At 44.6% G+C, this 24,036-nt stretch overlaps 2 protein-coding genes across 2 annotated transcripts in view; one reads left to right on the top strand and one right to left on the bottom strand.

The window, feature by feature from the left end:
* The window catches only part of NF1 (neurofibromin 1), a 192,512-nt gene that overhangs the window by 99,283 nt on the left and 69,193 nt on the right, over nt 1-24,036 (top strand).
* Nucleotides 5,195-23,868, bottom strand: OMG (oligodendrocyte myelin glycoprotein). Its single transcript, XM_044285075.1, has 3 exons — nt 23,769-23,868; nt 9,037-9,744; nt 5,195-6,751 (listed from the first exon to the last, which is right to left on the bottom strand). The coding sequence occupies exon 3, from the start codon at nt 6,743-6,745 to the stop codon at nt 5,432-5,434; it is 1,314 nt and encodes a 437-aa protein (XP_044141010.1). The 5' UTR covers nt 6,746-6,751; nt 9,037-9,744; nt 23,769-23,868; the 3' UTR covers nt 5,195-5,431.

Genomic DNA, 24,036 nt, shown 5'->3' with positions numbered 1-24,036 from the left:
TGGCACAGTGTGCGCCCCCCCCCCCCCTTAGCAATATTAGAAGCATCATACTTACCAGTAGGAGGAGCTCCCGGCCGGTCACAGACAGCGCAGCAGGTAAGTGACAGGTCTGTGTGGCGCATTGCTTAATGATCTGTCACTTACCAGTAGGAGGAGCTCCCGGCCGGTCAACGACAGCGCAGCAGGTAAGTATGATGCTTCTAATATTGCTAAGTAACCATGGTAACCAGGACTGCAGTAGCGCCCTGGTTGCCATGGTTACCGATCGGAGCCCTAGCGATTAAACTGGGACTCCGATCGGAACTCTCCGCTGCTACCAATGATCTGGTTGGGGGGGAGAGGGCAGGCCGCACACTGTGCCATCAATGATATTAATACAATAGAGGGAGGGAGGGGCCGCACACTGGCCACCAATGATATTAATACAATAGGGGGGGGGGGGGGCGCACACTGGCCACCAATGATATTCAAACTGGGGAGGGAGGGGGGTCTGCTGCCTGGCATCCCCTGATCTCTTACAGGGGGCTATGATACGCACAATTAACCCCTTCAGGTGTGGCACCTGAGGGGTTAATTGTGCGGATCACAAGAGATCGGGTGCTGCCAGGCAGCAGGGGGCAGTCATGTACACAGTTCGTAGTATATTCTAACTTGAAGCGTCCCCATCACCATGGGAACGCCTCTGTTAGAATATACTGTCGGATATGAGTTTTCACGATGTAACTCAAATCCGATGGTATATCCTAACATAGAGGCGTTCTCATGGTGATGGGGACGCTTCAAGTTAAAATATACCATTGGATTGGAGAAAACTCCTATCCGATGGTATAATAGAGATTCCTGACTTTACATTGAAAGTCAATGGGGGACGGATCCGTTTGCAATTGCACCATATTGTGTCAACGTCCAAACGGATCCGTCCCCATTGACTTGCATTGTAAGTCAGGACGGATCCGTTTTTTTCCTTCATGTCCGTGGATCCTCCAAAAATCAAGGAAGACCCACGGAAGGAAAAACCGACACGGATCACGGACCCCGTTTTTGCGGACCTTAAAAAAAAAAACGGTCGTGTGCATGAGGCCCAAGGGTGTGGGATCCCCTGTTTCATGTACAATATACAGGAGACCCATAATGGACACCGTAATGCCCTACAGTCCGCAGCAATTAAGGCCTTATGCACGCTACCGTATCCACATTGCCGTCAGCAAACCGCAGATCACGGATATCTGGCCGTGTGTGTTCTGCACGTCCCGCACTAATGTAAAAATGCAAAAAGGACAATGGGACATGAAATCTTTTTTGTCTGACAGTGGAATGGACATGGCATGTGCTGTCCACATGTTTTGCAGCCCTATTGAAGGAAATGATTGCGGATCGGATGCAGGATAAAAATACGTTAGTGTGCATGGGGCCTGGGTGTGTGAGACAAACCGCGGCAGGTGATGATGGCCACAATGCCCTGTTAAGGAAGGTAGCTGATTTTAAAGCTTTAGTACCTTTTGGCTCTGAATAGTAGAAATTATATTAGTTAGGGCTCATGCACCCGAGCGTATATGTTTTTCAATCACCTAATCTCGGATCTGCAAATAACAGATCCTGGCTGTGTACATGCTGTCATTTTCTTTTGCCCTTCAGTAGAAATGTACACGCGGAATGGACGTGCGGATGCGGACCGCACACAGTCTGCTGTCTGCATATTTTGCGGCTCCATTGAAATGAATGGATCCGATCTGCAGAAAATGCAGATCGGATGCGGGCTAAACGTACAATCGTGTTCATGGGCCCTACTACAGTGATCTTAATTATACAATGTGTCATTTGAACTAGATATTTCTGAATGTGGAGCATATTTGTATCATGCTTTTGCTAATGTCATGTCTATTTGTATTGTTAAATGTTACTTGTACTGTAAATTTGTGTGTCTATAACGTGGTGGGATGTCATTATTGCCAGGGGACACACAAAACAGCCTTTTGACCTGTCTGTATTGTATGTCTATGCTAAACGCACATTTTAGCGATGGATGGTGATTGCCGCGGAATTCTTCTTATTGGGGTGCATTCACACGACTGTATGACAGCCATGCCTGTGATCGGCAAAACACAGGAAGTCAGTGGGTCCGCAGAGCGATGTGGGATGCATGTGGCCGGTACCTGCGTCTTGCAGCTCTGGCGTTTGCGGTCTGCAACACGTGCACGGCCATCGCAAGGTTTTGTGAATGCAGCCTTTAGATATATGGTACTATTTGCTTTGAACTGTACTGCTGAGCACCGCTATCAGCATTGTGCAGTGAAGTGCTCACATGCGACTTGTCCGCATGGAGTGCTAGCACAGTGTTAGGCCTCATTCACACAAAGCTATTTGTTTTTTTACCCATTTACGTTCCCTTTTTTGCGTACTGTATATGGAACAATTCATTTCAATGGGTCCGCAAAAAAACCGGTATGTACTCTGTATGCATTCCGTATTTCCGTTGTTCCGTTCAAAGATGGAACATGCCCTATTATTGTCCGCATAACAGACAAGGATAGTACTGTTCTTTTAGGGTCCATAAACAGGAATACTGCCACCTTTTTAGTTATATATTATGCGGCGTTCATTTTTCGGCATAAATAACATTAGCTTATTCTCTTAGTCAGTACGATTATAGTGGGGTTATCTGGTATTTTATATTGAGGGCTTATTCACTGGGTAGGTCATCGATGTCAGATTGGTGGGGGTCTGACAACACGGACCCCCACCAGTCGGCTGTTAGACGAGGCTGCCGCTCCTTGAGCACCGCGGCCTCTTCCTAGACCATGTGATGTCACGATACATTGGTGAATCCTCTCCTGCATAACGGAAACCAGACGGATCAGTTATGCTGGCCATAGACGTCTGTTATGATAGAATGTATAACAGAATGCCTCTAAAGGCATTCTATCATGGAATTGTGTTATGGCCCGTGGTAACGGAATCCATAGCGCAATTTAGCATATACCAAAACCCGAACTTCGAAACTTGAAGTTTGCTCATCCCTACTCGTACCATAAAGGTATGCGAATGGGGGAATGTGATTGTCTAGAGGGTAGATGTCCTCAGGCACCAGTGTATTGTGTCCTCTCTTGTCCCAAAACTAGTCTGTATTGTCACCTGAAGCAATGGCAGGGTTTCCCAGCAGTGAATGGTGCAACCTTCAGTGTAGCCGGGACTAAAGGGTGTAGATAATCCTAAAGTATTTTATCCTGATAAATTATATTTTCACCCAACATCAAGAATTTAGTCTTCATTTAGTAATTGTCTTGTGTGTGTGTGTATGTATGTGTATGTGTGTGTATATGTATATATATACATACAGATACAGTACAGACCAAAAGTTTGGACACGCCTTCTCATTCAAAGAGTTTTTTCTTTATTTTCATGACTATGAAAATTGTAGATTCACACTGAAGGCATCAAAACTATGAATTAACACATGTGGAATTATATACATAACAAAAAAGTGTGAAACAACTGAAAATATGTCATATTCTAGGTTCTTCAAAGTAGCCACCTTTTGCTTTGATTACTGCTTTGCACACTCTTGGCATTCTCTTGATGAGCTTCAAGAGGTAGTCACCTGAAATGGTTTTCACTTCACAGGTGTGTCCTGTCAGGTTTAATAAGTGGGATTTCTTGCCTTATAAATGGGGTTGGGACCATCAGTTGTGTTGTGGAGAAGTCAGGTGGATACACAGCTGATAGTCCTACTGAATAGACTGTTAGAATTTGTATTATGGCAAGAAAAAAGCAGCTAAGTAAAGAAAAACGAGTGGCCATCATTACTTTAAGAAATGAAGGTCAGTCAGTCCGAAAAATTGGGAAAACTTTGAGTGTCCCCAAGTGCAGTCACAAAAACCATCAACGCTACAAAGAAATTGTCTCACATGCGGACCGCCCCATGAAAGGAAGACCAAGACTCAGCCTCAGAAATCGCAGGTTAACAGCAGCTCAGATTAGAGACCAGGTCAATGCCACACAGAGTTCTAGCAGCAGACACCTCTCTAGAACAACTGTTAGGAGGAGACTGTGTGAATCAGGCCTTCATGGTAGAATATCTGCTAGGAAACCACTGCTAAGGACAAGCGACAAGCAGAAGAGACTTGTTTGGGCTAAAGAACACAAGGAATGGCCATTAGACCAGTGGAAATCTGTGCTTTGGTCTGATGAGTCCAAATTTGAGATCTTTGGTTCCAACGGATGGACTCTACATGCCTGGTTCCCACCGTGAAGCATGGAGGAGGAGGTGTGATGGTGTGGGGGTGCTTTGCTGGTGACACTGTTGGGGATTTATTCAAAATTGAAGGCATACTGAACCAGCATGGCTACCACAGCATCTTGCAGTGGCATGCTATTCCATCCGGTTTGCGTTTAGTTGGACCATCATTTATTTTTCAACAGGACAATGACCCCAAACACAAATCCAGGCTGTGTAAGGGCTATTTGACCATGAAGGAGAGTGATGGGGTGCTGCGCCAGATGACCTGGCCTCCACAGTCACCGGACCTGAACTTAATCGAGATGGTTTGGGGTGAGCTGGACCGCAGAGTGAAGGCAAAAGGGCCAACAAGTGCTAAGCATCTCTGGGAACTCCTTCAAGACTGTTGGAAGACAATTTCAGGTGACTACCTCTTGAAGCTCATCAAGAGAATGCCAAGACTGCAAAAGCAGTAATCAAAGCAAAAGGTGGCTACTTTGAAGAACCTAGAATATGACATATTTTCAGTTGTTTCACACTTTTTTGTTATGTACATAATTCCACGTGTTAATTCATAGTTTTGATGCCCTAAGTGTGAATCTACAATTTTCATAGTCATGAAAATAAAGAAAACTCTTTGAGAAGGTGTGTCCAAACTTTTGGTCTGTACTGTGTGTGTGTGTGTGTGTGTGTGTATAATCTCCACACCCAGGCATATGATCATAGGCACTGCTGCACCTATTAGAATTGATTGTGTCCCCTCGAGACATGGCATGTACCCCCTGAGCATACATGTAGTTTGACTGGAGAACCTAGAGTCTAAATTGTCTCTTTTCTAGCTCATAAACAGTCAGTCATTGTCATTTTGATAAATTGTTAGTCAATATATGCCTATATTCTATACGGTATAATAAATGACTTTATACAAGATATACAGTATACTGAAAAGTGTTGAACAAAAATACAAATCAGCTAAAATGACATTCAAATGAAGTTTATTAAAATCGTTCTGAATCATTTTTTGTACAGATATGCATAACATCGGCAGCATTCATCGGTTTGGTGCATTGACATTCATCGTCTGATTCAGTTTTCAAGCAAAGCTGGTAGTACAAATTTGACATCTTTGAGTTGGATGCTAGAATGCTAAACTTTGTGCCAGGCTCATGTGAAAAACGTGTGTTCTTCTTACCTTACCCTGTTTAGACCATGCTTTTATACTATCCTAAGTGTGAGAGGAATGAATAGAAAGGGAACTGTAAAGAATGCAGCTTTCTGGGCTGCAGAGGAAGGTGCAGAGTTGAGGTTAACAGTTGTATGTTGTATGTCTACAGATACGGTTGTGCTTGGCATGGCCGCCCCTGGACCATTGTTTGATCCATCATGATCACTGTTCAGGATCACCTCTGATATACCATTATCAGTGTTCAGGATCACGGTGGGGCTGTTCATTTCACTTTCCTCTACTTCATTTGAGCTTATGAAAGTGTCTATTTCTTTTCCAAAGTTGTTGAAATCTAAATGGATCATTCCATCTGTAGAGCCTTCATCTGTGAACTGTGAATCTTCTGTGCTTGCAAGCAAAATGTGCTCGGTGGTGAGGAGTGGGGTTGTAGGTAGAGCCTCAGAGAATTGTACCTTCTTGTACAGTTTTATTTCTTGAACCTCTAGAAAATGAGAATAAATTGTAGTACTTAACGGGTTGTCATCTGGAGTTGCCGTTTGTGTTGCTTCGTATGGGGTTAAAAGGACTTCAATGTTCTGGTTCTTGGTGTCATTTCCACAAGGGTTGACATTTTTCCTTGCAGCCACCCACTTTATTAGATAGTCCATGTTTACTGAGTCCTTGCAGGACCATGGATTATCGTTTAGAGTGATCTCTTTTATATGAAAAATGTGGTCGAAAGCATTGTTTGGTATGTAGCTGAACCTGTTATTGTGCAGGTATAAGGTTTGGAGTTTAGGCATTCTCACCAGGGTTCCAGGTAGGATCTGAGTGATAAAGTTATGGGATAAATCTATGGTTAGGACGTTGCTTGGCATGTTGGTAGGAACAGTCCAGAGTTGATTGTGGCTGAGGTTCAGCATCTGCAGACTAATGAGTGTATTGTTAATGAAGACTGTCCTCTGCAGGCTGTTCCTGGAGACGTCTAGCACCTTCAGATTCCACTGGTAAGCCGTGTCCAGCTTATGAAGCACTGTTATGTTGTTGTCTGTGGCATACACTTCCCATAGAGATCTTGGCAAGTGAGAAGGCAGGCTCTTGAGCCAGTTGTGCGAGAGGTCTAGTGACCTTAAATTGGTGAACAGAGTCAATTGGTGGTCTAAATTGGAGAAGTGATTGTGAGACAAGTTTAGCTGCGTGATATTGTCTTGCAGTCCATGTGGCAATGCAGTCAGACTTCTGCCAGAACAGTCTACATTTCTGGTTTTCATAGAGCACGAGCACTTCAAGGGGCAGGGGCAGATAATATTTTGTACAGAACATAAAATAATCAGGAGTCCTGGAGAGGGTGTGCGATAGCCCATCCTTGCCTGGAATTATAGGAAAAAAGCAGCATTTTATCACTGTCTCTACAAACATTGTCTTAAGCAATAGATGAAGTGAAGAGAATTTAATATTAAATGTTTTTATTCATATGCTAGCTACCAAAATTGTTTTATAGGAACTGGACATTCAAACTTAAAACCGTATAACTAAATAATTGTTTGCACGTACATTTCTTTGTTATACATATATATATATATATATATATATATATATTATTATTTTTTTACTTTGATATACTTGTGTGTGATATATAGATATATATATAAATATATAAAATTACAATCCGTTATATATTGGGTAATACATTTTCCCTGAGAGGCTAATCCCCTGAATCACACTAGTCTAATGTTACTGCAGCAAATGCTACAGTAATTACTTGCATGCACAATACATCCTGTGACCTTTAAGGTAGTAGTCATAAATTAGACTTACCACTTGGTTTTCCCATCCAGAATCAATACTTTACTAATGCAGGCAGTTATAACCCGGCAGGCATTTATCCCTATGGTTGCTTGAGCTGCATAGTGCTGCCGCGTCGTGCAGGAGCTCTGCATACATCTGATGAGCTATTCGGAGGACTGCAGAGCTGCTGCTACTGCTGACTCAGATATATTGGGGGCATATTGTAGCCAATCCAGCAGACGTGTGATCTCTCATTGTCATCAGGAGGGGGAATGCATGTCTGATGTCTACTTTTTATTATAATAACTTGGAGCTGCTCAGAAATATATCTAGTTATCCCTGCCAGTGTTAGCTGATTAATGTGTCGGTGCCATTGCGTTTTCCCTCTTCCCATTCACACTTTAATGGAAATGTTTATGGTAGCTGTATGAATCGCCAAACCTTTTTTTACATCCGAGTTGAAATGTTGAGCAATTTTATTTTGCTTTCTTTTATATAATGTAATGATTACTATTGAGCTGGTGTTTTTATGAGCTCTGACTGTGTAACCGAATGTTCCCTGCTTGTTCATTGTCTGTTAAATGGATTGTGGTAGATGTATTATTAACAGGAGCCATTACTTAGCTATGACTAATGATGGCCATACACGTCAGATATGTCAGACAAACACTGGCCGACAGCTATTCCTCCTGATTCAGTACCTGTATGTTCTCAATGGAGCGTGTACAAAGTGGCAGTGGCTTTACAATGGTTTTGGCATATTGAAATGCAGCTTGCCAGGTCTATTTTTCAGCAGACATCCGACACCTCTATGTACATTAGATGGTCGGCTAGTTCCATAGAAATTGACCATCAGTGATTGTGGGCCAAAACCAGGAGTAAAGCCTACACAGAGATGAGATGGAAAGATATGCTTTTCTTCTGGCCCGCTATAACTGATGGAAAACTGATGTGTGAATTTGTGAACTATGCCTGATGTGTATGTCCACCTTAAAGGGCATCTGTCAGCAGTTTTGTACCTGTGAAACTGGCTGACCTGTTACATGTGCACTTGGCAGCTGAAGACATCAGTGTTGGACCCAGCTCCATATATGTCTGCATTGCTGAGAAAAATGATGTGGTGTTAATACATGTAAATGAGCCTCTAGGAGCACCCAGTGTATTGCCATTACACCTAGAGGCTCTGCTCTCTCTGCATCTGCTGCGCCCTCTCCACTTTAATGGGCCAGGAGTGGTAAACGTCTAAACTCATGGCATGCCAGTGGCACAAGGTATAGTTGAAGTGTACGGTAGCCTGTAGCTGGTGTAGACTTCAATGTCTGGCGCAGGGCAGATAATCAACTCCTTTATTAAGAAGCATCTGCCTCCTAATAAATTCGGCTCATCTCACACAAGTGCAGGGAGATCAGGGCTGGCGTATGGCTACGCCAGTCTTGATAAATGTTCCTCAGAGTATTTTCATGCAGTTTTTTTTTTGTTTTTTTTTAACTGGATTTTGTGAAACTTTTGTGTGTTTTTTTTCCCCCCACACCGCTGCTTCTGCTGTTTTAATAGATTCATAATTACCACATTTGAGTCATTATGACTAATCGTTTATCCCCCATAAACTTCAATAATCAGGTTACCGCAACAGGTGGTGCGTTCTGCAGTTTACAAAAAAAATAAAATCCGTGCAGCACCAAGACTGCACAACAACATGTGACCTGCACGTTTCAAAACTCATTGGCTTGCTTGTACGTTTGTCTGCTTTGGTTTTCAGGCTGCAAGAACCACAACAGATCACAGTACCCTAAATGGAGAAATGTATCCTCCCTGTGTCATTTGACCACAATATGTGACCTGACTTAATCATATGTAGTAAACTTACATATTTTGGAACCACTTTACATCAGAAGTCTGGTGGAGGTGGTGGCAGAAGATGGTCTTCCATTTTATTTGTAATGTTCTCCGCATCCATATCACTTATTTGGAGGTTTAGTGGCTCTTGAGTACCGTTTTCCCCTTGCCGATAGAAATTAATTTCATTAAATGGTTGTAGGGGGTTGTCTTTTAAAGCTTGTTCAGGGAATGCACCAGGTGGTGAAGGCAGTGGAGATTCCTGAGAAAGATCGAGTGGAGGTGGTGGCAATGTCTCATCATTTAAGCCAATCATTTGTGAATACGTTTTGAACCCTGGTGCATCCGGTACAGTTGGTATGTTAATAGCTAAGGTTGCTTTTATTTTTTCCCCATTTGCTTCCTTCTGCTGACCTTGTTGCATATCCCGACCCATTTTGTCAACCTCTTGTTCATTACTTATTATTGGTGATAGGCTGATGTGTGAGAGGGACATACTTCTGATGTTCATACAGTTTCCGACTTCCTGAATATTTCCGTCTGCCAATGGGGATGGACCTGCCCAGTTTTGGTCATTTGATGTGTTTTTGTTTTTAACATACTTCCGTATTATAATGCCTATTATTATGACCATCGTAAGAATTAAAAACCCTCCAACAAATGCACCAGCAAGCCAGCTATACTGGTCGGATTCTTCCTCTGCTGCACCATCGTAGTGTTCTTCCTGTGCATTGTCCATCTGAAAACAAAGGGTGAGAATGACTTATGTTTTAATAAATGTATTGATAGCTTATTATTACCTGTCTGTGACCCATTCATAACCACTTTGCAGGTGTTAGGTAAGGTAAGTTAGGATCGGATCTCAACACAAAAGAAATTTTTTTTACTACCAGAAGCATTGATTTGCTGCTTTTAGAAGCAGCTTCTTCTCACCGGCATGGAGCACATTAAAGGGGACGGCCACCTTACCATGAGTTGCTTACTCCTTAAGGCTACTTTCACACTTGCGTTCGGGGCTCCGCTTGTGAGTTCCGTTTGAAGGCTCTCGCAAGCGGCCCCGAACGGATCCGTCCAGCCCTAATGCATTCTGAGTGGATGCGGATCCGCTCAGAATGCCTCAGTCTGGCACCGTTTGTCCTCCGCTCCGCAGGCGGACACCTGAACGCTGCTTGCAGCGTTCGGGTGTCCGCCTGGCCGTGCAGAGGCAAACGGAGCCGTCCAGACTTACAATGTAAGTCAATTGGGACGGATCCGTTTGAAGTTGACACAGTATGGCTCAATTTTCAAACTGATCCGTCCCCCATTGACTTTCAATGTAAAGTCAAAACTGATCCGTTTGCACTATCATGAACCAAAAAAAATATATATATATATTTTTTTTTTTGTTCATGGTGATGCAAACGGATCCATTCTGAACGGATCTAAGCGTTTGCATTATAGGAGCGGATCCGTCTTTGCAGACACCAGACGGATCCGCTCCGAACGCAAGTGTGAAAGTAGCCTTAACTGTGTCAAGGAACCTTTCCAGATATGTAGGGTTCTGCTCCCTTGTTCACAATCTAGTCACTGACTGTACACAGTTCCTGTCTGGAACTTTGCTGCTGATGGCCTTAAAGAGGACCTTTCACTACTCCTGACATGCCTGTTTTAATAGCTACATGCATTCCCCATGTAATAATAGTTCTGAAGCATCTATTCTTTTGGCTGTATGTTGTGCCATTCCTGTATTATCTCTACTAGACGTTATTCATGAATTGCTAGCAGTCTGCAATAAGGGCACAGAGGGGTGGTAACCAGTTGGGGGGTGTCCATGCATAATCACGCGACACATGGGGCACAACTACACTGCAACATCTTGAAAAAAAAAAAATTGCGACAAATGTCGTCGTGTAGACCTAGCCTTACTGCAGACTGCTAGCCTTTCATTCATAACTTCTAGTAGAAATAATAAAGGAATGGCACAACATACAGACATAAGAATAGATGCTCCAGAATGATCACGTGGGGAATGCATGAAGCTATTAAAACAGGGTTGTCATGAATGGTGAAGGGTCCTCTTTAAATAATAGGGACTATAGCACTGTGAATGAATTTGTAAGTTTTGTAGTACCGTGCACAGTGTTATTCAGTGGATGGACAGTTCTGGTGAGCAACCTGAGAACTCAGAAGAACACTTAGTATGTTACTGTAGTAATATTTAAAGTGTAACCTTTATTTTGATTTAAAAACATTTTTTTTAGCAAATGTTACTGCTGCAGCAGCATTATGCATAAAGCAATCTTTAGTTTGTTCACATAATACTGTTTTCCTTGAGTTTTTCCCTTAGTTACAGCGGTTTAAACATTTACAATATGAGGACCTTCTCAAGATGGCTCCTCCGCCAGTTCTCTGAGGCCAAAACTGCTTTCCCTCACTCCCCATACACACTTGCTGTAGCCAGCCAATCAGATTGGATCCCTGCCAGCCAATCAGATTGGATTACTGAGAGACACGCAGTGTGAAGGACCGCACCTCCATCTTCCTATCATCTTAGCCGGAGACAGACAAGCCATAGCAACTGTCTTTTAAGGGAGCAGTGGAAAGGGACAGGGGACATTAACCCCTTAAGGACACATGACGTACCGGTACGTCATGGCTTTAAATAGCGATGCCGGCGCCGCGGGGGTTAATCGGAACGGGATGCCGGCTGAAATCATTCAGCCGGCATCCTGTAACAATGCAGGGGGGGGGGTCATTTGACCCCCCCCCGCATCGACGATCGCAGAAAACCGCAGGTCAATTCAGACCTGCGGTTTTCTGCGTTTCCGGTCCATTCGGGTGTCCTGTGACCCGATGAACCGGAAAAAGACTGCGATCGGTGGCGTAATTTTACACCACCAATCGCAGTCCGAGGATTTACAGAGGCGGAGCTGGCCCTGGTGCTGAACGCCGCTGTCCAGGGTGCTGATTGGTGCAGGGGAGAGAGGCGCGAGATTCAAACTTCCTGCGCTCCTCTCTCCCCTCCTCTTCCTGTCCAGCACCCTGACCGTGCAGCATCGTCCAGCACCAGCTCCTGTGTCCCCCTAATCGGCATCCATCACCCTCCTGCACCCATCGCCACCCAGGTAGGTTAGGGTCAGTGAGGGAGAGGCACCTTTAGGCAGGGATAGAAGGGAAAAGTTAAAAAAAAAAAAAAAAAAAAAAAAAAAAGCACATTTATTCCAAACTTTTTTGTTTCAGCTACCAGACCCCAGACCCCCCCTGCCACTTGCCCCCCCTGCATCCCCCCCACCACCAGCTCCCCTGGAATCCAGATTCCCACAGTGGGGTTTACTGAAATAGACTTTTTTAGTTTTTTTTTCAGTAACCCACTGGTGAATCTGATGGTGGAGCAGACGAATCTGTACGCCCAACAGTTCGTCGCTCAAAACCCGGGCTCATTTTTGGCTAGACCCGGTGGCTGGACGCCGGTCAGTGCAGCCGAGATGAGGACATTTTGGGGCCTCGTGCTGCATATGGGTCTAGTGCAAAAACCCAGTGTCAGGCTGTACTGGAGTGGGGACGTCCTATACCAGACCCCACTGTACAGTACGGCCATGACACGCTCCCGGTTTGAGGCCATCCGGAAATGTCTGCATTATTCCGATAATGCAGCATGTCCCCCCCGAAGTGATCCTGCCTATGACCGGCTGTACAAGATACGGCCGGTCATCGATCACTTTGGGGCCACATTTCGGCAGGCCTACGTACCTGGAAGGGAGGTCGCGGTTGATGAGTCTCTCGTTGCGTTCAAGGGGAGACTCAGTTTCCGCCAATACATTCCCACAAAGCGGGCGAGGTATGGCGTGAAGCTATACAAAATTTGTGAGAGTACCTCAGGGTACACTTACAAATTTCGTGTGTACGAGGGGCGAGATTCCCGGATTCAACCACCAGAATGTCCCCCCACTCTGGGTGTTACCGGGAAACTCGTGTGGGACCTTATGTACCCACTGCTGGATAAGGGTTACCACTTGTACGTGGACAACTTTTATACCAGCATTCCCTTGTTCAGGTCCCTTGGCGCCAGATCCACGTTCGCTTGTGGGACCGTGCGGAAAAATCAACGCGGCCTCCCTGCCCACCCCCTCCAGGTACCTATCCCCAGGGGTGAGACCCGTGCCCTTACCAGTGGAAGCCTGTTGCTGGTCAGGTATAAGGACAAGAGGGATGTCCTTATGCTGTCCACAATCCACGGTAACAGCACCACCCCAGTCTCTGTGCGAGGTACCGCGGCAACGGTCCTCAAGCCCGATTGTATCGTCGACTACAATCGGTATATGGGAGGAGTTGATCTCTCTGATCAAGTCCTCAAGCCATATAATGCCATGCGCAAAACCCGGGCATGGTACAAAAAAGTTGCGGTCTACATGGTGCAGGTTGCCATGTACAACTCTTTTGTACTATCCCGAAGCGCTGGCAGCACAGGGACATTCCTCCAATTCTATGAGGCAGTCCTCAAAGACCTGATCTTTTCGGACCAGGAAAGAGCAGGCCGGAGTACCTCGGGAACTGGAGGCGCCCGGATCGTCCCTGGCCAACACTTTCCAGGTGTGGTCCCCCATACTGGAAAGAAGGGACGAACCCAAAAAAGATGCAGAGTGTGTCACAAGAGGGGGATACGGAAGGACACCACTACTCAGTGTGACACTTGCCCCGATCATCCGGGCCTCTGCGTTATCGATTGCTTCAGGGAGTATCACACTTCCATGGAGTACTAAATTTTTATAATCTCCAACAGTCCCCTAGAGAACATAAAACACTATGTCTCTCAGACTTTGGAGACACAGAAACAATTTTTTTTCCCAAAAAAAATATTAGTTTTAGTGCAGGCATCCTTAAACTGCGGCCCTCCAGATGTTGTAAAACTATAACTCCCAGCATGCCCAGACAACCTACAGCCATCAGCAGGGCATGGTGGGAATTGTAGTTTTACAACATCTGGAGAGCCGCAGTTTTAGGATGCCTGCTTAGTGTCTCCAAAGTCTGAGAGCCATACATATTGGGCATCGTCGCGTGCGTAAAAGTCGTCGCTATAAAAATAACATTTGACCAAACCCCTCGGATGAACGGTGTTAAAAATATAAAATAAAAACGGTGCCAAAACACCCATTTTTGGGCAAAATTTCCATTTGAATCCTTTTTTTCCAGTAATAAAGCAAGGGTTAACAGCCAAAAAAAACTCAATATTTATGGCCCTGATTCTGTAGTTTGCAGAAACACCCCATATGTGGTCGTAAATGGCTATATAGCCGCACGGCAGGGCATAGAACGAAGGGAACTCCATATGGTTTCTGGAAGGCAGATTTTGATGGACAGTTTTTTTTTTGACACCATGTCCCATTAGAAGCCCCCCCTGATGTAGCCTAGACTAGAAACTCCAAAAAAGTGACCCCATCTAAGAAACTACACCCCTCAAGGTATTCAAAAGTTACTTTATAAACTTTGTTAACCCTTTAGGTGTTCCACAAAACTAAATAGCAAATGTAGAAAAATTTTAGAATTTTATTTTTTTGTTACCTTGCCTCAAAAAAGTGTAATATAGAGCAACCAAAAATCATATTTACCCCTAAAATAGTACCAAAACAACAACCACCTTATCCCATAGTTTCCTAGATGGGGTCACTTTTATGGAGTTTCTACTCTAGGGGTGCATCAGGGGGCTTGAAAGGGTACATGGTGTAAATAAACCAGTCCAGCAAAATCTGCCTTCCAAAAACCGTATGGCGTTCCCCTTCTTCTATGTCCTGCCGTTTAGCCAAATAGTAGTTTACGACCACATTTGGGGTGTTTCTGCAAACTACAGAATCAGGGCAACCCATTTTGAGTTTTGTTTGGCAGTTAACCCTTGTTTTACTCCTGGAAGAAATTGATTATATTGGAAAATTTACCAAAAAATAGAAATTTCTAAATTGTTTCTCCATCTGCCAATAACTCTTGTGGAACACCTAAAGGGTTAACAAAGTTTGTAAACCCAGTTTTGAATACCTTGAGGGGTGTACTCTCTTAGATGGAGTCACTTTTTTGAAATTTCTATTCTAGGGGTGCAACAGGGGGCTTCAAATGGGACATGGTATAAACAAAACCAGTCCTGCAAAATCTGCCTTCCAAAACCCATATGGCGTTACCCTCTTTCTACGTGCTCCCGTTTGGCCAAACAGTAGTTTACGACCACATATGGGGTGTTTCTGCAAACTACAGAATCAGGGCAACCCATTTTGAGTTTTGTTTGGCAGTTAACCCTTGTTTTTTTCCTGGAAAAAATTGATTATATTGGAAAATTTTCCAAAAAATCTAAATTCTAAAAATGTATGTCCATTTGCCATGAAGTGTTGTGGAAGACCTAAAGGGTTAACAAAGTTTGTAAACCCAGTTTTGAATACCTTGAGGGGTGTAGTTTCTAGAATGGGGTCATTTTTTGGTGGTTTCTATTATGTAAGCCTCACAAAGTGACTTCAAACCTGAACTGGTCCATAAAAAGTGGGATTTTGAAGATTTCTGAAAATTTCAAAATTTGCTTCTAAACTTCTAAGCCTTGTAACATCCCCAAAAAATAAAATATCATTCCCAAAATGCTACAAACATGAAGTAGACATATGGGGAATGTAAAGTCATCACAATTTTTGGGGGTATTACTATGTATTACAGAAGTAGAGAAACAAACTTTGAAATTTGCAAATTTTTCAAAATTTTTGGTAAATATGGTATTTTTTTATGCAAAAAAATTAACTTTTTTGACCCAATTTTAGCAGTGTCATGAAGTACAATATGCGACGAAAAAACAATCTCAGAACGGCCTGGGTAAGTCAAAGCGTTTTAAAGTTATCAGCACTTAAAGTGACAGTGGTCAGATTTGCAAAAAATGGCCTGGTCCTTAAGGTGAAATAGGGCTGTGTCCTTAAGGGGTTAATGAAAGCTGTTATAATAAGGTAACTAGCTGAAGGACCCGGCTTTGCTTGGGTATATTTAATCTATTTAATTTAATGTTTGTGTGTGTCGTTAAAAGATATCAACACTATCCACTATAACAGTAACATCTACAGCACCCCGCCCCCAAAAGTGACCTCCACAGCAGCCCACCCCCTTAACTTTGACCTTTACAGCAGCCTTCCCCTTTAACAGTGACTTTCACGCAATAACACCCCCTTGACAGTGACCTCCACAGGGGCCCACCCCCTTACCGGATCGGGGGCGTGTTCTTTTGAACAACTCACTCTGAGCTCACAAGAGTGACGCTGCACAAGTGTGAGCTGCAGGGAGAAAGTCCCCCTCCCTCCCACCTCTGCAACTGACAGAAGTTGATTTTTACCTTAATTTTTTAAATCCCTACCGTGGAGGAGGCGTGGCCTAACCAGATCGGGGCGTGGCTTGGCGCGACCTATAAGTTGATTTTGTAACTTCACTTTTTCAATCAGTCGGCTAAGGAGTAGGAAGGGGCGTGGCCTTTTCTGGATCGGGGGCGTGGCCTTTTGAACAGCTCACTCTAAGACAGCAGCACTGTGCTCCCTCCCACCCCTGCAGCTGATAGAAGTTGATTTTTACCTTAAAGGGACACTGACAGGCCCAAAAAGCATATTTAGGGGTATATATGACAGTATAGGTCTTATAAAGGGTATTAGAATCATCTAAGTATCCCCCCTGTCCACCTCATAAATACAGTAAAAAGAAGTTTTATAACCTGCTTTCCTGGCGTTCAATCTGCCCAAGGGGCGGTGCTTCATATCAATTTGCGCCCAGCCATCAATATTCACTGAGCTGGGCGGCTACTCTGAAGCGCTGTACTAGTGTCCCTGGCCATCTTCAGCGCATGCGCCCGGCACCCTCACTGGCCGGGATCGCATCGCTCGTCTGCCTTATGCGCATGCGCTGTGCCCGGCACATGCGCATAAAGCAGGCGCGCAATGCGATCCCGGCCAGTGAGGGTGCCGGGCGCATGCGCTGAAGATGGCCGGGGACACTAGTACAGCGCTTCAGAGTAGCCCAGGGGCGGCGTTACTGGGCGATGTGCCCAGAAAAACACACCTCCAGCCGGCGGACGTCACGAGCGGCACCAGAGGACGGCGGGCTGGGAACTGGCCCGCACCTGCGCACTGCTCTGCCCATTATGGGCAGAGGAACATCCTTTCATATTGCGCATGCGCCCGCCGGCTGTCTTTAGTTGGCCGGCGCATGCGCAATATAAAAAGCTGTTCATCTGCCCATAATGGCCAGAGCAGTGCGCAGGTGCGGGCCAGTTCCCAGCCCGCCGTTCTCTGGTGCCGCTCGTGACGTCCGCCGGCTGGAGGTGTGTTTTTCTGGGCACATCGCCCAGTAACGCCGCCCCTGGGCACCTTCAGAAGGTAATTTGCATAAGTAGAAAAAGTGTTATTTTCATTATCTGGGCGAGGGACACATAAGAGAAAGGTATGATCGTAATGAGGGTTAAAGAGTCTATAACCTGATCTGAGCGGTCTAAAACGCTCAGATTAGGTGAAAGACTCCCTTTAACCACTTCAGCCCCGCTAGGTGAAACCCCCTTCATGACCAGAGCACTTTTTACACTTCGGCACTACACTCCTTTCACCGTTTATCGCTCGGTCATGCAACTTACCACCCAAATGAATTTTACCTCCTTTTCTTCTCACTAATAGAGCTTTCATTTGGTGGTATTTTATTGCTGCTGACATTTTTACTTTTTTTGTTATTAATCAAAATGTAACGATTTTTTTGCAAAAAAATGACATTTTTCACTTTCAGCTGTAAAATTTTGCAAAAAAAACGACATCCATATATAAATTTTTCACCAAATTTATTGTTTTACATGTCTTTGATAAAAAAAAAATGTTTGGGCAAAAAAAAAATGGTTTGGGTAAAAGTTATAGCATTTACAAACTATGGTACAAAAATGTGAATTTCCGCTTTTTGAAACAGCTCTGACTTTCTGAGCACCTGTCATTATTCCTGAGGTTCTACAATGCCCAAACAGTAGAAAACCCCCACAAATGACCCCATTTCGGAAAGTAGACACCCTAAGGTATTCGCTGATGGGCATAGTGAGTTCATAGAACTTTTTATTTTTTGTCACAAGTTAGCGGAAAATGATGATGATTTTATTTTTTTATTTTTTCTTACAAAGTCTCATATTCCACTAACTTGCGACAAAAAATAAAAAATTTTAGGAACTCACCATGCCCCTCACAGAATACCTTGGGGTGTCTTCTTTCCAAAATGGGGTCACTTGTGGGGTAGTTATACTGCCCTGGCAATTTAGGGGCCCAAATGTGTGAGAAGAACTTTGCAATCAAAATGTGTAAAAAATGACCGGTGAAATCCGAAAGGTGCACTTTGGAATATGTGCCCCTTTGCCCACCTTGGCAGCAAAAAAGTGTGACACATCTGGTATCGCCGTACTCAGGAGAAGTTGGGGAATGTGTTTTGGGGTGTCATTTTACATATACCCATGCTGGGTGAGAGAAATATCTTGGCAAAAGACAACTTTTCCCATTTTTTTATACAAAGTTGGCATTTGACCAAGATATTTTTCTCACCCAGCATGGGTATATGTAAAATGACACCCCAAAACACATTCCCCAACTTCTCCTGAGTACGGCGATACCACATGTGTGACACTTTTTTGCAGCCTAGATGCGCAAAGGGGCCCAAATTCCTTTTAGGAGGGCATTTTTAGACATTTGGATCCCAGACTTCTTCTCACACTTTCGGACCCCTAAAAAGCCAGGGCAGTATAAATACCCCACATGTGACCCCACTTTGGAAAGAAGACACCCCAAGGTATTCAATGAGGGGCATGGCGAGTTCCTAGAATTTTTTATTTTTTTTTGCATAAGTTAGCGGATATTGATTTTTTTTTTTTTTTTTTCTCACAAAGTCTCACTTTCCACTAACTTAGGACAAAAATTTCAATCTTTCATGGACTCAATATGCCCCTCACGGAATACCTTGGGGTGTCTTCTTTCCGAAATGGGGTCACATGTGGGGTATTTATACTGCCCTGGCTTTTTAGGGGCCCTAAAGCGTGAGAAGAAGTCTGGAATATAAATGTCTAAAAATGTTTACGCATTTGGATTCCGTGAGGGGTATGGTGCGTCCATGTGAGATTTTATTTTTTGACACAAGTTAGTAGAATATGAGACTTTGTAAGAAAAAACAAAAACAAACAAAAAATTTCCGCTAACTTGTGCCAAAAAAAAAAATGTCTGAATGGAGCCTTACAGGGGGGTGATCAATGACAGGGGGGTGATCAATGACAGGGGGGTGATCAATGACAGGGGGGTGATCACCCATATAGACTCCCTGATCACCCCCCTGTCATTGATCACCCCCCTGTAAGGCTCCATTCAGACGTCCGTATAATTTTTACGGATCCATGGATCGGATCCGCAAAACACATGCGGACGTCTGAATGGAGCCTTACAGGGGGGTTATCAATGACAGGGGGTGATCAGGGTGATCACCCCCCTGTCACTGATCACCCCCCCTGTAAGGCTCCATTCAGATGTCCGCATGATTTTTACGGATCCATGGATACATGGATCGGATCCACAAAACACATGCGGACGTCTGAATGGAGCCTTACAGGGGGGTTATCAATGACAGGGGGTGATCAGGGTGATCACCCCCCTGTCACTGATCACCCCCCCTGTAAGGCTCCATTCAGACGTCCGCATGTGTTTTGCGGATCCTATCCATGTATCCGTAAAAATCATGTGGACGTCTGAATGGAGCCTTACATGGGGGTGATCAATGACAGGGGGGTGATCAATGACAGGGGGGTGATCAGGGAGTGTATATGGGTGATCACCCGCCTGTCATTGATCACCCCCCTGTAAGGCTCCATTCAGACGTCCGTATGCTTTTTGCGGATCCGATCCATGTATCCGTGGATCCGTAAAAATCATACGGACGTCTGAACGGAGCCTGACAGGGGGGTGATCAATGACAGGGGGGTGATCAGGGAGTTTATATGGGGTGATCATGGGTGATCAGGGGTTTATAAGGGGTTAATAAGTTACGGGGGGGGGGTGTAGTGTAGTGTGGTGTTTGGTGCGACTGTACTGAGCTACCTGAGTCCTCTGGTGGTCGATCCTAACAAAAGGGACCACCAGAGGACCAGGTAGGAGGTATATTAGACGCTGTTATGAAAACAGCGTCTAATATACCTGTTAGGGGTTAAAAAATTCGGATCTCCAGCCTGCCAGCGAGCGATCGCCGCTGGCAGGCTGGAGATCCACTCGCTTACCTTCCGTTCCTGTGTGCGCGCGTTCACAGGAAATCCCGGCCCTCGCGAGATGACGCGTATATGCGTCGTCGTGCGCAGGGCTGCCACCTCCGGACCGCACATCTGCGTTAGGCGGTCCGGAGGTGGTTAAACTGTGTATGTGGAGGCTAACGGCCTGTGAGCTTCCATTGGCTGATAAGGGTCATGTGACCAAGCTTGTATTGGCTAATGCATTTTTTGGGACTATATCAGGAGTGGTACGTTCTAGAGAGCTGAGACCTGGTCTAAAACCTTCCCGGACACCTGATGTACCTGTGTGCCAAATTTCGTGATTGTAAATGCGGCGGTGTGGATTCCTTTAGCGGACATGCACACATACATACACACTCAACTTTATATATTAGATTACAGATCTTTTGACAATTATTGACAGACTAACTCAGATATACATGCCTAGCTCTAATAAACTAGCAAATAAAAAAAAAATATGACAGTTTAAAGGGCATCTGTCAGAAGGATCATATCTCTTATACCAGCTATAATGCCTGTTAGGGATGACCCTGCTGATCAAACTATACCTTTCTTTCCCCAATCCATTGCTGCACTTAGGAGAAATGAATGTTTTTACTATGCAAATTAGGGCTTAAAGGGAATCTGTCACCTATTTTGAGCCTATAATACTGTTAACATAGCAATGTGCAATAAAGTACCTTCATTCCTGCATGTATCTTCTTTCTTTTATTCAACTTTACATTCAGATGAAAAAGCTATTTTTCTGATGCCCAGAGGGGCGTTATTACTCTGCTCTAGTGCCCAGTAACGCCCCCCCTGCAGTGCCCAGCCTGCCTTTCTTCCAAGCCCAGCACGCCTCCTAAGAAATAAATGTATTCCCACCTTCTTGCCGAATGGCGCGGCCCCCTCCACTACATCATTTCATTTATTCACTGCACCGTCCTTGCTTCCTCCTCTTATGGCTTCTGAAATCCCGCGCAGGCGCAGTATCGCTGAGTGTCTGCGCCTGTACGATACTCCTGTTCCTGAGGGCAACAGCCTCAACAGTGTCACTGGGCATGCGCCGAGCCCAGTGACGGAGCACTGTTGCCCTCAGGAGCAGGAGTATCATACATGCGCAGGCACTCAGCGATACTGCGCCTGCGCGGGATTTCGGAGGCCAAGAGAGGAGGAAACAAGGACGGTGCAGTGAATAAATGAAATGACGTAGTGGAGGGGGCGGCGCCATTCGGCAAGGATGTGGGAATACATTTATTTCTTAGGAGGCGTGCTGGGCTTGGAAGAAAGGCGGGCTGGGCACTGCAGGGGGGGCGTTACTGGGCACTAGAGCAGAGTAATAACGCCCCTCTGGGCACCTTGAGACTTAATTTGCATATCAGAAAAATAGCTTTTTCATCTGAATGTAAAGTTGAATAAAAGAAAGAAGATACATGCAGGAATGAAGGTACTTTATTGCACATTGCTATGTTAACCGTATTATAGGCTCAAAATAGGTGACGGATTCCCTTTAAGTGCACTGAGAGTGGGTCCTAGCTGCTCTGTGCAACTTCCTTGTTTACTCCCTTTTCCTTTTGATTGACAGGGACAGGCATCCCAGTTGAGAGGAGTGTCCAGGAGAGCAGTACCGAGGAGCTAAAGTGCACCGAGTGGCTAGGGTCAGTGCACTTAAGCCCTCATTTGCATATTAAAATAATTTTTATTCTCCTTAAGGCTTCGTTCACATCACCGTTGAGCCTTTCCGTTCTCCTGCTCCGTTTAGGAAGGAAAAGGCACATAACTGATGCCTGCACAACTTTTGTCTCTGCTTAAAAATCATCTTCTGAGCGGAAACATAACGGACCCCATTATAGTCTATGGGGTCCTAAGAGCTCAGTTTGGCGTCAGTTATGTGCCTTTTCCTTCCTAAACGGAGCAGGAGAACGGAAAGGCTGAACGGTGATGTGAACGAAGCCTAATGCAGCAACAGATCGGGGGGAAAAAGAAATGTTTCAGCCCTACCAAGGCTGCTTTAATGGGGTCTGTCCTGCTAACAGATGCCCTTTATTCGTGACGCATCCACTTTAATGTGCTGGACTCCAATTTGAGCTAGACATACAAGAAACAGATCGTCACAATGAATTCTAACAGTGGTTCTACCCTCTCCATAATCTATTGTAATGTAAGTTGTAGTAAGTGAGGCATTAGATTTTATCGCATGCATTCCTTTTTTTTTTTTTTTTTTTTTTTTTTTACTTTTGCGTAAACCGTTTCCTGGCTGAGTGGTTTCCTCCCTTGGCTAATAGTGTGTTTGTGTTAATCCCTTGAAACTAAGTCAGTTTTTGTGTATCCACAGATTTGAACAGGACTGTTCAGGGCCTGTGCCTCTGGGGGCAGTTTTTTCTTGCAGCCAATAATATGTGGATGCTAGTATTTTTCTAGTATACTGTTTTTAAAGGGGTTATTATTCCATGATTAATGTAAAATAAAATCAGACTATTTCTAGTAAAGCTAGAACCAGCCCTGACCTCACCTGGATCTAGAGATCTTTCCATTCATTGCTGTGCTAGATTTATATCAAGCTAGTAGCTCAAGGGGAGTGTCTTTTCTGCTGCAGCTCGGGGGGCGTGTCCTTTCTGCTGCAGCTTTCTCCCCATCACAGCTCAGGAGGGGCAGTTGAAGGATGAAACTGAGCATGTGCGGCCATCTCAGTGAGCAGGTCAAAGAAATAAGTGGCGGTGTACAGCAGGTGGCGCTATACAGATACATTTTATTGAATAGCTCACTGGCTATGCAAAAAATTTTATTACATGCAATTACAAAAGTATTCAGACCCAGGTGCTGGTTTGAAAAATGTTGAATATTTTTCATGGGACGACCCCTTTAATGTCCTCTTTCCATTTACCTCCTTTGCAGCTGGCCATATCATTTATAAAGGTGGCATTCTAGCGATGTGGTCACATGAGCGCTTAGCATCGTACATTCATCCATTCATACGCAGAACATTTATGAACCAGACATGACATTACAAGATGTGCCTTGAATGTGTAGATGCTGTGGGTATAGCGAAAATGCAGCTGCACTGTGCGACTACTCCCTTGCTTTCGAGCATACTGTTTGCATGAGTGCAGCCTCCATGCACTGAAGAAAGTGGGGGAGATTTCAGTTGCCCATAGCAACCAGTCAGATTCCACCTGTTATTTATTACAGCTCCTTTGGAAATTGAAAGGAGGAATCTGATTGGTTGTTATGGGCAGCTAAGCCAGTTCCACTTTACACCAGTTTGATAAATCTCCCCCAGTATAATCGATATCCACTCTTGGATTTAGTTTTACACTTGAGTCCTTAGGTAGAAGTCCTTAACAGTGTAGCACTGCCTCATATGATGCCTAATGCGTAGCGTCCCGTGCTTTGAGTTTGGGCAGGTAGCCAGTTATTTTAAGACTGTGCTTGGGTATGACCAGTCGTGGTAATGTATATCAAAGGTAGCAATACATCATGGCTCTCATGTGTAGTGATGGGTGCCAGCATGTACTCACCAGCTCTCTGTGGCTTTCTCCAAGTCTGACGCGAAGTGGTATTGAAAAAGTTGCGGTAATCTTTTTCTCCTGCAGACGGTATTGATGCCGTATAAAAAAGGAAGTGGCCAAGAGCTTCAGGAAGTGTAACAGCGTGTGATGTGTTAAGACCTGGCCATTGGTACGCTTGGTGAACGGGGTGTTACCATCGCAGCAAGTAGAGGGTACTCACGATGTATAATTGTCCATGATACTTTGTATAAATTCCTCGGCTACCTTCATCATTCAG

This window comes from Bufo gargarizans, chromosome 3, assembly GCF_014858855.1.
Source record: "Bufo gargarizans isolate SCDJY-AF-19 chromosome 3, ASM1485885v1, whole genome shotgun sequence".
Classification (NCBI taxonomy): domain Eukaryota; kingdom Metazoa; phylum Chordata; class Amphibia; order Anura; family Bufonidae; genus Bufo; species Bufo gargarizans.
The sequence above is the reverse complement of the archived record's forward strand: the minus strand, read 5'-3'. Positions and strand labels throughout refer to the sequence as shown.